The sequence below is a fragment of the Leucoraja erinacea genome, chromosome 39 (assembly GCF_028641065.1).
Source record: "Leucoraja erinacea ecotype New England chromosome 39, Leri_hhj_1, whole genome shotgun sequence".
Taxonomy (NCBI): Eukaryota; Metazoa; Chordata; class Chondrichthyes; order Rajiformes; family Rajidae; genus Leucoraja; species Leucoraja erinaceus.
This window is the reverse complement of record NC_073415.1, coordinates 11,029,566-11,043,479: the sequence shown is the minus strand read 5'-3', so window position 1 is coordinate 11,043,479 and position 13,914 is coordinate 11,029,566. Positions and strand designations below refer to the sequence as shown.

Below are 13,914 nucleotides of genomic sequence, written 5' to 3'. Positions count from 1 at the left end.
CTGGGTTCGATCCTAACCTATGGTACTGTCTGTGTGGAGTTTGCATGTTCTCCCTGTGACCATGCAGGTTTCCCCTGCATGCTCAGCTTCCTCCCACATCCCAAAAGCATGCTGTTTGTCAGTTTAATCGGCCCCTGTAAATTGGTCCTCATGTATAGCTGAGCGGTAGAATTAGTGGAAAGCAGGTGGGAATGTGGGGAATACAAACAAAAAAAATTGTGTGAATAGGTGCTTGATGGCCAAAATAACAAAAATATTGGTGGACGTGAGCAAGTGTAGAACTCTGCAGTTGTGCAAAGTGAAAAGACTCTTTATAGTCTTCAAGAGTTGAGTTTGCTCACATATTCGGATAGAGGGTTAGAAGATCTCATTATTTGGGTAGAAAGGAATGGCAGATGCTGGTGTATTACAAAGATCTCTGGAGAAGGATGGGTGATGTTTCATGTCGGGACATGTCTTCAGACGGTACAACATGGTACATGGTACAACATTGACCTTAAAGCCCCCATGGCAATCACTGCAATCCAAATTATTTCACTGATTGAGGCAATTTCAACATGAACCAGACTCTATATCAAAGTTATTGTAATTTCTTATTAATATTATGCTATATTTTCTTGTCTCTCTCTTCAGTAGCAATCATAAGGTCAATGAAACCTCACGATATCTGAAGGTTTCTCTTCTGAGCAGTATTCCCTTGCAATCCTTTTCCTCTTATTGCTTATTCCAACTGGTATTCTACCCTCCCTTCAGAAGCTCGAAGCTTTTCAGGACTGGCGAGAATTAGTAAAGCAGAATGGTTCACACATGACCCTCAACACTCACCTTGAATGAAAATACTAGCCGCACCAGAAAAGGGAACCTGACAGCCTGAAGAATCCTTTTTTCGTTGAGCGTGTGCTCGATCTGTTTCAGTTTTACCACCTGGATAACAAAGAAATGCAATTACTGTATTAACTAAACACAGTTGCGTTCTTGTCACATTCTAATTTGATGTGGCAAGTTTATAAAGAAAAATATGCACCTTCCACATCAAGCATAATTAGGTGGATGGGTAGGGGGAAGGGGCAAGTGGGAAGATCATTGATATGACCAATAATCTTTTGAGCTTAATTTATTCCTGACCTCGAATGCTGTCTGTCTGGAGTTGTACGTTCTCCCTATGACCGTGTGGGTTTTCTCTGGGTGCCCCAGAGACGTATAGATTTGCAGGTTAATTGGCTTTGGTAAAAATTGTAAAAATTGTCCCTAGTGTATAGGATAGTGCTGGTGTGCAGGGTCGGTGTGGACTCGGTGGGCCAAAGGGCTTGTTTCCACGCTGCATCTCCAAACTAAAAACTAAACTAGTTAGTGTTTCAGTTGTAGACTTCTCATTAGAACTAGTTCATCAATCTGAAACATTACCTACTTCTCTCTCCAAAAATGCTGCCTGACCTGATGAGTATTTCCAGAATTTTCTATTTCAAAAATAAATACTTCGCCCTCTTACAGGTTAGTGAATCAGTTAATGTCCTTAATCGGTTAATGGGAGCACTGCGCTGTTAATCTTCTCAATATCCTTCCCAAGTGGAATTTCCTATCTTGCTTGTGGCAAGTCTATTTGCTGCTGAAACGTTTGAATGAAATGTGCTGTTACATAGTTCAAATCTAGATCATGCACTTTCATATTCTGGCCCGCTTCAGGTAAAGACAGCCATTATCAAAGTAAAATTTAAATGCAGAACACAGTGCCCCACTTTACTGTTTCAAATTGTTCACACAGAATCAATTCAATCCAGCCAATCTTGTGGTTTCTAGAAAAGAGGAACTGCACATGCTGTTTTACAAAAGAGGACACAGAGCATCACTGAATGCAACATCTGGAACATCACCATATCCTCCACAGATGCTGCCGGACCTGCTGAGTTACTCCAGCACTCCATGACCAATCTTGTGGTTTTGCTTTGCCATTCATCCTCCATCACCATCTCCCGGCACTTCAGCATTCTTCTTTCATTTGTGCTTCCCCAAAATGTGTGTTATTGATCCTCTCACCTGCCTGCCTATCTGTCCTGCTCATCCAACACTGCCTATTGGTTTTGCTTTTTTTCTTATCTGAAAAATAGATAAGGAAACTCACCTCCGTGACAGCAGGACATGGGTTGAGATAAGAATAGTCATGCTAATGTCAATATCTTTCATGCACAATACCATTACACCGCAAACTAACGTGGCTGTAACATATGAAGTACGAGGAAGAAGGAAGTTACATAAAACTAGATTCAGTGTCATATCTCTGGGAAGTGTAGGAGAGATAACTTTCTAATCCATTAATCAAGCTCAAAGTTATCATTGAGAGAAGAAGGGTCTCGATCCGAACCTCGACCCATTCCTTCTCTCCAGAGATGCTGCCTGTCCCGCTGAGTTACTCCAGCTTTTTGTGTCTGTCTTCAAAATTATCGTCTGCAGCTCAATGTCTTTTTACACAAACACTTTAATGGTAGAGCATGACTTTTACACCTTTTCTAACTAAATCAGGCTAAGGAAAGCACGTTGAGCTACTGTGGATACCTTCATGATTAATGTTCCTGCAATAAATGGTCCTGGAATATAAACATGTGATAATTGCATGCATAAATCCACACAAAAATAACTAATACAAGAACCCAAACTATCTTGTACAGTAATCCATATTTGTGAATGGGGTAAAGGTTAATCATAGGATTTATCTGATCATTAACCACTTGAATGATCAGATTATATGTTGGTGGCCTGTGTAAGTGTGAGGGCTTGTCATTCTTAATGTCTATGAACCCAACCCTCAAAAGATTGTTCAATCTGGACTTCACGGTTTATGTGGAAATTATTTTGTTATGAATAAGCCTATAATGTCACTTTTATCACTTCACAATACCATTTACATTTGTATGTTAGTGGAGGGTGAACATAGTGACCATGCATGCCGAATATTCCCTGGCTGTAGTTCTCCACATCCATGTGGCGGCACAGTGGCACAGCAGTAGAGTTGCTGCCTTACAGCGTCAGAGACCTGGGTTCGATCCTGACTACAGGTGCTGTCCGTACGAAGTTTGTACGTTCTCCCTGTGACCACGTGGGTTTTCTCCGGATGCACAGGTTTCCTCCCACACTCCAAAGACGTACAGATTAATTGGCTCCTGTAAATTGTAAATTGTCCCTAGTGTGTAGGATGGTGCTAAGTGTACGGGGTAATCGCTGGTCGGTGTAGACTTGGTAGGCCGAGGGGACCATTTTCCATGCTATATCTCAAATCGTTGAAATACACAGAAATATGAATATCTGTTCACCTTCTGTTTGTCCAGTATCTTCATTGCATAATGTTCCTTCGTAGCTTTGTGTTTCACTAACATCACTCTGCCAAAGGACCCAGTACCAAGTGTTTTTGTTCTGTCAAAGTCATCCAAAGATGCCGTGTTCTGCAACATAAGAAAAGTCAGTCAGTGTTTATTTCCAAGCTCCTTGTTGCTTTTCTGACTCAGAAACAATGCTGAAAATGGTATAGAAACAGACACAGTTGACACATGCAGCTGGGATATCACAACAATAGACAATAGGTGCAGGAGGAAGCCATTCGGCCCTTCAAGCCAGCACCGCCATTCACTGTGATCATCCAATGACCAACTTTGTGAAATATTGAACACTTTCAGTTTGTGTTACACCTCAAAAAGAAGTGATGCCCTTCTTTCAAAGAAAATTTGAAAATATAGATGAAGGGATTCAAAGTTTTTATTTTACTCCCAACACTGAATACCGAAAGTGGTGTTGAGAAAGGGAAAAATGATGGAAAGCATAAAAAGGAAATGATAAGAGATTGTCTTATCAGTAACATTTATGGCAGGAACGGTAAAGTCGTATGAATTTGCACGCACGATCAAATATGGGTCCACGTTTACATGCAGTGAGATATTTAAAGATGACTTTACTGGCTTTACCTTGCACTACACGTTATTTCCTAGTCATGTATCTAGACACTGTAAATGGCTCAATTGTAATCAGGTATTGTCTTTCCGCTGACTGGTTCGCACGCAACAAAAGATTTTCACTGTACCTCGGTACACGTGACAATAAACTAAACTGACTGACTGAGGAAGGGATGAATTAAACTCAGGACAGAGAGCAAGAGTTGAGATAGAGGCATATTCTCTGAGGATGAGAAATTGCTCAGTGCAGAGGCTGAGGAAGGAAAGCGGAGATCTCAACACGAACAAATAAACCATTTAATGATGTTACAATGATATAAGCAAACTCCGATTCATCTTGACTAATTTTAACTTGTATACTCTCTGCCTTATTTTTCTCTTTACATCCTGTTCATTAATCGAGTGTTTGTTCTCCTGATACACCAGCAGATGGCTGCTCTGCATCGATACACTGAGTAGTTGCTGCTTATTGTTTCATTTCCTCTTCAGTATTTTTTAGATATAATTTTAAGAAATTACAGACAAATGGGGTTCTGTTTGCTAAAATGAGCATCAAAAGGCAAAAAATGTCCTATCTTACGAGCCTCCAGAACAATTCACTTCACTGGTACAAAGAGGCATGTTAGAGTCATACAGCACAACAGTCTGGGCCCTTCTGCCCACTATGTTCACAATGGGTTTTTGTCCATCTACACCTATCCAGGATTTCCCTATACTAGCAATGTACTACCTCATAAGGTATTAAATATGCACTAGAATGTAGACACAAGGAACTGCAGTTGCCCTGATTTACAAAATAAAACAAAGTGCTGGAGTAACTCTGAGGGTCAGGCAGTATTTCTAGATGACATAGATAGGTGGCATTCCGGGTCTGGACCCTTCTTCAATGTGAACAAGGGTCCCAATCTGAAATATCGCCTATCCATGTCCTCCAGAGATGCTGCCTAACCTGCAATTACTCCAACACTTTATGATTCGTTACCATGTACACTTTATGGTGTCCATTCTTTTGCTACCACCATAGCCTTTGGGTGGATTGATAGACAAGCAAATTATTAGGTAGGTGAGAAGAGAGGGGTAGAGAAGGAAGAATGTGACGGTGATCCCAAAGCTGGGTTAGCCATGATCTTATAGAATGGCAAGACAAGCTTCTTGGGGCACAAGAAAATGCAGATGCTGGAATTGTGAGCAAAACACAAAGTGCTGGAGTAACTCTGCGGGGCAGGCAACATCTGTGGGGGGAATGGATTGGTGACGTTTCAGGATGGGACCCTTCTTTAGATAGATTGCAGTAGGGGAAGAAAGCTTCCCCACCCAACATGCTGGTTCCCCTGTAACCACCCTCCACAGACACTGCCTGAGCCCCTGAGTTAATCCAGCACTGTGTGTGCTGTTCAAGCTTCTGGTCCAGCTCCTGTTTCTTAGGTTCTTATTAGGTTTCTTTTACTGAGATCTGGCCAATCCTGTTTTCCTTTGACATCTCCTTACACTACATCCCACCATCACGTGGCTTGCATAAGGCACTTTTATTTAATCACAACTATTTACTGCTCTTTAAATCTCATTCCAAGATCCTCCTGAGAATGCCAGTCTATATTCCACTCTTGGACTGCCTGAAATGAATCTGCATCCTCAGTGACCATATCCATCTCAACTCTCCTTATTATTGTTTTATTTCATTGCACTCCTTAAACCTTAAACATTTGATCCGATTGTCCCTATCTTTTGTGGATTCCATAAATCCATGGTTACAATCAATGAGAACGTTGTTTCTGACTGCTGCCTCAATTCCTTCACCCTCCCACACTAGCTAACACTTTCCAACCTCACACCCTCTGTCTGTCCTGGGGAAGGGGATGGAAGGCACTATTCAAACCATCTCCATGTAGACTTCTGAGTACTAACCAGCTTCCCACTGCACCCCAGTCACTGCAACACCTCTCTGTGCAGCAATCAATCTCCCTAGCCAAGGTACACAAAAATGCTGGAGAAACTCAGCGGGTGCAGCAGCATCTATGGAGCGAAGGAAATAGGTGACGTTTCAGGCCGAAACCCTTCTTCCGACCTTGAGGAGATATCGCAGTGGAGTAGACAAAGTGTTCAAGAAGGAATTGCAGATGTTGGAAAATCGAAGGTACACAAAAATGCTGGAGAAACTCAGCGGGTGCAACAGCATCTATGGAGCAAATCTCCCTAGCCATATGATTCTACCCTCCTGATTAATGCCCAGGGCCTGACCTGACCTAACCTCCCAAATGTGCATGCTTGTTACCAACATCACAGTTTTAAAATCTCCCCAATCAGTTTCACATCTTAAAGCCACTGAACCATCTCAACCAGTCTAAAATATCATCACGTGACTGTCATCTTGATGCATTATATTTCCTCACTTTAGGGAACCACCCCTTCAATGTTTCAATTATTTTTGGATGTTAAAAAGTTGTTTCAGGTCATCCTAACATTGCTTTATACAACTCTAAAGATAGTGGAAAATTTAACAGTACCAGAGTTATTAGGTTCCCTTTTGCGACACCATGCTGTTTGAGAAACAGTAGGCGTTACTGAAAAGCTCCAACTGAATTTCACATAGCTTCTAGCACCCCAACATGCAGTTGTGATATCATCAGCCAGCCCTCACTAACTCTCTCCCTAGTTCTTGAAGATTACTGCTTCAATCAACATGGCTAGAATACTCCCGAGGACAGGTAGAAAATACGCAAGGTTTACCGACAGGGATCTCTACGGGTTTGTGGATCACACCTCCCCACAAGTGGGTGAGGGAACTTTCCAATGCAACCAGCAGTTAATACTGACAGGAGATTGCCAGGGAGGTCTCTGAGACCAAATGTTCCCCTCACTACTGACCACTAACACAAAAACATCACAACCTCAAAAGATTGGTAAAAGTGAGTCCTGATAACCTCTGACATCATCACTCTACAATCTACTTTTGTGATATAGCCATCCTCTCATTCTCACGTCACTTTTATCACTATTCCCCTCCTCCCTTTCTCTCATCAATTGCCATGTCCCTGCTGTTCTGATTCTTTCCCTCCCTGCTGCTCTCTCCACTCTTCTGTACAATTCTCTGCCGCTTTGCTTGCCCCCTCTTGCCTTCTTTCCCTGACTCCATCACTGACCTTGCTCACTTGCACACGCTCACACGGCAGTGCACTTAGTCCCTCACTCCATTAATCCCCTCCACACCCACACACTTGCACTCACTTCCATGATCTATTCCACACAAATATCCAAGAAGGCCACAACATCACGTCCACCCAACTGTCATGTTGCAGTTGTTCCCTACTGAAGGTGAAGGTCACCAGGACAGATGCAATGTGCTCCAGACCCAGAGGGGGCTCCCTCTCGGGCACAGCAGATTGGTCCTCTGGAGTAGAAGGCTTGGACCTGCTGGATGCCAGGGCAGGCGAGCCCCCGGAGATGTAGAGCTTGTCCAAGATCTGCCGGGTATGGTCTGTTCACTGCATCTTAGCGCAACATCACTCATTGGTAGAGGTGTCTTTACTTGCACACACTGTACTTATAACCAGAGGCCTCATTTTCAACCACACTCAGCACCTTCACACATCAGTAGGCCATGAAATTGGGACAGTCATCAAGTTCAAACAATGGCCCATTGTGCACACATCACTGAGCGGCACTTGGACCAGCAATCGCCCTAAAAGTCAAAAGTTTATACATTCTAGCATTACAGTGTCCCAGTATCTATACCTCCTTCACTGTCAAGCATTCCTTCTCAAAGGGACATTGCCACATTCTGGGTCTTACATCAACACACATCATACTATCCTAGGTAAACCTGTCTAACCTAGACACTACTGCCCATGTGCTCAGATCTTGTTCTCATACAAATATCACAAGGAAGCAACAGCTGAGGATGCTTGTAGTATGCCGGGCAAGAGGGAGAGAGCAAGGGAGCATGGCGAGAATTGTGGATCCAGCCTTGCTTGTGATCAGGCATTTACTCCGTTTCATACGTAATCAATAGGATTTTTCCTTAACTTGAAAACTCTTGGCTCTTGCATTTATTCTCAATCATGCAGAACAATCCTGTGTCATTACCTTCAGTATCATCTCATCACTCTCATATATTTAATCAGTAGTTTCAAACATACCCAGAAATCAATGTTTACAAAAATTAAGAGTAGGCTGTGGCACATGGGAAGTGTTCTCTCTAAGTTTGGAGATTTACTTGGTGATGGGATCTAATATTGTCAGTCAATATTATTGTGGGAAAACAAAATGTAAACAATGTTCCTCCTGTTTTTAGGTTCTCCTTGAAGTAGCGGAAGAGGGAAGACTGAGTTGCAGCTTGATGTCTCAGAGGAACCATCAGGCTGAGTCGAAGAACAGGAGGACATGATGGTAGCAGTGCAGAAGATATTGCACTCCGGGTAACCCCAGTCCCACTGTTGTGTGTCCTGTACCATGGAGGTTGAGTGGGCAGAGCAAGAACTCAGCCCTCCTGTCCTCTCCCTGGGAGAGAGCATGGGAAGCAGGGACACAGTCACGCGGAAGGTGCAAAATATCACCTGGAAATCCAAACGCAGAACCATTGGGAATTCTGAATAGACAAATAACGAATAATCTTACCATATAACCAAATAGTTCTACTCAATAACCAAAAGTCTGTAGCCTCCGCTTGCTCTGGTATTTTGTTTCATTCACATGTTGAAACTATGGTGTTTTGTTCCCAATGTTTTATGTTTCATTCTTAATTGTTTACTGCATGTCGTGTTACTTGCGAGAGGAGCATCAAAGCAAAGTCCTTGTATGTATACATACTTGGCCAATAAACGTATTCATTTATATATTTTGCACTATTAAAATTGCACCCCATTTCAAGTGAAGATATCTAACTGACTGTCGATTCTACTTGTGTTTTTTGTCTTTCAGTTGCTAACCCTAAGGTAACCAAGGTAAGACAACCAGAGGCCCTGGAGTGTTTGTGCATCTGTAATTTCAAAGCACAAAATGAATGTGTAATGTGCTACAGTAGCATAACTTTCTTGTGGGGGTGTTGGCCATTCCAGTAATACCTTTGACCCAAGTATTCAGTGTATATTGTGCCTGCCTAGTTGTGCAAGGCCAACCTCATGAAGGCACGTGGAGATATCCAGTTACTTTAAGGAATCTGGGGGAGCAATCTAAGCTGCCAATAGTAACTTGCTAGCACTGGGCTCCCTTACAGCATGAGCAATTCATGTTCGATACAATAGGGTGCTCATACAAACGATTTAAATGTAAAGATAGTAGTACACAGTCATGTCATGATGAATGCAGCCCCAACAGTTTTGGAAATGCGAGAAGAATCTCAAGTTAATATCAACCAACAGATACCAAACTTCTGAAAGTCAGGCCATGTCTCAAGTCCTTCTGGAGACGCCAGGAACTGCAGATCCAAAAAATATACAAAGTGCTGGAGTAACTCAGCATGTCATGCAGCATCTCTGGAATAAATGAAAAAGTGATGTTTTAGGTTGGAACCCTTCTTCAGATTAATTGTGTTGGTGGGAGGGAGGGGGGGGGGCGAGAGAAAGCTGGAAGGGAGGTGGGTCAGCACAGTCTGTCCCTTCCTCCGTATTCACAATTTGTACCTCTTCTATCCTTAACTCCCCATCTCACATGTTTTGTAATTTCATCTCTGGCCTTCGTCCAACCATTGGACAAACACAACTCTCACATGTATTCACCTATCACTTGCCAGGTTTTGTACTGCTTCCATCTCTCTTCCAGCTTTCTCACCCCTCACCTCCTCCTCCCCCTCCCCTCCACCACCACTATCAGTCAGACGATGGGTCCTGACCTATATATACTCCAGATGCTGCCTGACCCACTGAGTTACTCCAACAATTGGTGCCTTTTTTTCTCCAGTCCTTCTGTTTGAGAAGTGTCTGCTGTTGTACAGTCACTATTGTTTGAAGAATCACAGAATGATAGAAGGAGATATAAATATTTGGAGCACATCACTGCACATATGCAATGTCATGTGTCTTTTTTTAAGCCTGAGTGTACCTGACAAGCTATGAAGTTGGGTCTACAATTGAGTAGACTGCTATGCCCACTGGACTGCAATGTTAGAATTAGGCAGCAGTTTCAAATGAATCCATGAGGCTGTTGAGTGTATGTCATGGTCAAATGGAACAAAGGCATTTGCAGTTGTTGACTAAGTATTCCACTTAATCAGAAGGAGATTATTAACTTCCTTTATAAACTCACTGAGTAGCTCTGGTACCATGGGTTGTACTGCTCCTAAATTAGCTTTGGTACACTTGACTTCAAGTGTTCTTACATGGGATATTTAAGTAAAGTTTGTAAATGAGAAGAGCTACTTGTCGCAAGGGTATTCAGCCTTAGAATAATTCTTAATGCAACAGCTGTTTGATGATGATGAATGAACATATAATTAAGATTTATTTTTCTGGAAAAGTTTCTTGTTGCAATTCCTGGCAGAGATTGAGAACTGACCCGAAACGTCACCCATTCCTTCTCTCCAGGGAGGCTGCCTGTCCCGCTGAATTACTCCAGCATTTTGTGTCTACCTTTGAGAACTGACACAACCAGGGTCTGGCACTGTGAAGCCCAGCTCTATACAAGCAACTGCACCACTGTGCTGCTCCGTACTTTTGGATTAGCCTGTGTGTATGGTGAGAAGAGCATGATTGCCGCAAGCTCTGGGTGGAAGAGGTGTTAGGTGCCTGAGCATTGTATGGCTTGTGCAAGATTATCATCAAGGGCAGATACCTGGGGTTAAATATTATTTTTTTTCCATGGAGGGTGTTAGATAGAGACAAATACTCATTGCAAGTTGCTTTGGTTGCAGAGAAATGTTAGGTACAAGGAAGTGTCAGTCTCCAGTATGCAGAGCAAACAGTGAAATAAAGTCCATTAATCTTGCTATGAATTCAGGCGAAATATAATTGGGTTTTTAAACATCTCTGAACCTCCAACATTAAGAGAAGTTGTTCTGGTGAGCAAGCAGTGGTTGATCTGAGCAAAAGTGATCACAAACTTGTGACATTTTTGACTGTCAGAGGCAAACATGATGTGGTAAAAACAACACTAGCAAATACACTAACAATCTAATAAATAGGGAAACAAGGAACTGCAGATGTTGGTATTCCAAAGTAAAAAGCACAAAGTGCTGAAGTAACTTAGCTGGTCAGGCAATATCCCTGGAGAACATGGAAAGATCAAATGGGCACACAACGGTAGTGACTGGTGCTAAGATGCCAAAAGATGTGTACAGAATTGCTTTACCACACTGCATTTTGCCTTGGTGTTACCTGGACACATTGTAATGCTTAAATCTCCACCCTTTCCTGGATCTGTATTGTCACGTCACCTATCCCACATCCAGTCCCCCCCCCCCCCCCCCCCACCCCCGAACCCCAGCTCATTTTCATGAAAGCCTGCCCTGATTCAGGTGTTCAAAGAAACCATCACGGGCCCTTGAACCCGACCTTGCTTAAACTGACCTATCTGTAAATTAGCAACTCGATGCATGAACAAAATAGTGAGTTCCTTTCCCCTTTTCACATGGATGCTCGGAGCTGGTGCTCATCAGCTGCTTCTGGTTGCTGTCAATGCTCCAACGGGGCCTCCAACAGAGAAGGCTGGCTTTTCATCGTCAATAGATTCAGCTCATGTTTTGTGCAAAGAACTGAAGGTTAAAATCCAGACAGAGGTCAGATGAACCGCAGCATGTGCCTGGGGTATTAGCAAGCAGTTAAGACTGGTACCAGAGGGGAGGGCAGCTCAAAGCATTATACATTCCCCTCTTCTGAATCAGAGCCCTGAGCTGATGGATATGAGATGGATTTAGTCTTATGAAGATCTTTTTTTTCAGAACATGTTATCGTGAATTTTCAGTACATGCAATCTACCAAAAATAAAGAAAGCTTTTGGCAGAAGGTGAGGCAGAGGATTTAGGGAGAGAATTTAGGATATCTGTACTGTTGATTGCATAGAAACAAAGATGAACAAAGGTAGTGAAGATAGAAGGAAAGGAATCGCATCATTCAGCTCATCATCATCTGATTCAGAGTCGTCGTTGAGCAATGGAAGTCTGGGCCACCTGTCTGGCTGCAAAGCAAGTTCCGATCACAGTGGTGTGGTGAGGGTAATGGTCTAAATCAGGGTAGCATGGTGGTGTAGCAGTACAGTTGCAGCACTACAGCGCCAGGGACCCCGGTTCAATCCTGATCTCAGGTGCTGTCTGGACGGAGTTTTGTACGCTCTCCCTGTAACCTGCGTGGGTTTACTCCGGATGTCCCGGTTCCCTCCCACACCCCAAAGACGTACAGGTTTGTAGGTTAATTGGCTTGGTCTAATCATAATTGTCCCGAGTGTGTGTAGGATAGTGTTAGTGTACGGGGATCGCTGGTCGGCGCAGACTCGATGGGCCGAACGGCCTGTTTCCGCGCTGTATCTCTAAACTGGAAAAATAAAATCAAGCAGTCAGCATTATCTATTTGACACTCCCTTAATGCAACATAATTCCTGCAGGTCAGCTAGTCTAGATACCCTGTAATTTTCAGTGACCCTGTACCCAGTGCTCCAGCCAAAAGCACATTAAGGCTTACATGAGCAGCAGAAATCTTTGCTGCGGCCACTGCATAAGCCTCTCTCACCACTGTACTGTATAATTAATAAAGCATTTAGAAAATCTATCAGGGCTGAGAAAGAATATCAGGCCACTTGGCTACAGTACCAGGAGGTTGAGCAATGTAACATTAACAATACTGAATAATATTTATGCTAGCCGATCACATTTTCTTCTTAAGAAAAAGTCCGAAGAGGGATCTCGACCCGAAACGTTACCTATTCCTTTTCTCCAGAGATGCTGCCTGACCTGCTGTGTTACTCCAGCACTTTGTGTCTATCTTTAGTGTAAACCAGCATCTGCAGTTCCTTCTTACACATTTGTTTGATTACGTTTAAAATCTACATTCCACGTATCTAGGTTCATATTCACCATCAATCTGGATTGCTAATAGCTACAGAACCTGGACTCGGGGTACTTTCCTGAAACTGCTGTTTCAAACGCTCTAACTACAATATTATAACCATGGACACACTTCAAACAATAACTAGAGAATACCATGTATTGCCACACAGGCCCTCTTACTTCCCACTCACTATTTCTTGTTGACATTATTCAATAGTTACTTTAGTCACCTTGTTGACTTTTACCTAATTCAACTACTCTAGTTTATCTTAAAATATTTCTGCTCAAGGTATTTTCCAACCTGCTTATTAACTCACCCATACCCTATATCCTGCTGGGTTTCTCCAACACAGTCTACTATTATTATCCTCTGTAATAGGCTTAACTGTGTTATTTTCTATTTCCATCTCATTTCCAAGTTTTTCTTAATACTCTTAGCCCTTTGTTGTTAATGGGTTGACAGCATATTAAGTTAGAAATAACTTGTATCTGAAAATAACATTTACATTTACATTTTCTGATGTCATGCCCAGCTTATTAGAGTCATACAGCACAGATGGGCCCTTCAGCCCAACTTGTCTATGCCAACCAAAATGCCCCATCTTATCTAGTCCCATTTACCCGCGTTTGGCCCATATTCCTCTAAACCGTTACAGGAAGTACACAAGCACTTTGCAACCAATGAAGTACTGTAGTTTGGAAGTTTGGTAACTTTTGTAAGAAAAACAAAAAAAGTAGTATGGAAACAACAAACTACAAACAACAAGCTAACTTCCATTGTGTGGATTAAAAGATTTACAAGGATGTGGAGATGTGGCCAGGGCTTCAGGGGCTGAGCTAGGGGGATGTTGGGCAGGCGGTTATCACAACAGCATTTAAAAGACATTTGGACAGGTACTGTACATGACTAGGAAAGGTTTAGAGGGATATGGGCCAAACGCGGGCTAATCGGACGAGATAAGATGGGGCACTTTGGTCGGCATAGACAAGTTGGGCTGAAGGGCC

General features: G+C 42.7%; 1 protein-coding gene across 1 annotated transcript in view; it reads right to left on the bottom strand.

Moving 5' to 3' along the window:
• LOC129714364 (cAMP-dependent protein kinase catalytic subunit alpha-like) overlaps nt 1-13,914 on the bottom strand; it is a 99,346-nt gene that overhangs the window by 10,456 nt on the left and 74,976 nt on the right. Inside the window, 2 exon segments of the mRNA XM_055663914.1 lie at nt 826-924; nt 3,306-3,434. Of these exon segments, the coding sequence (XP_055519889.1) occupies nt 826-924; nt 3,306-3,434 (228 nt within the window).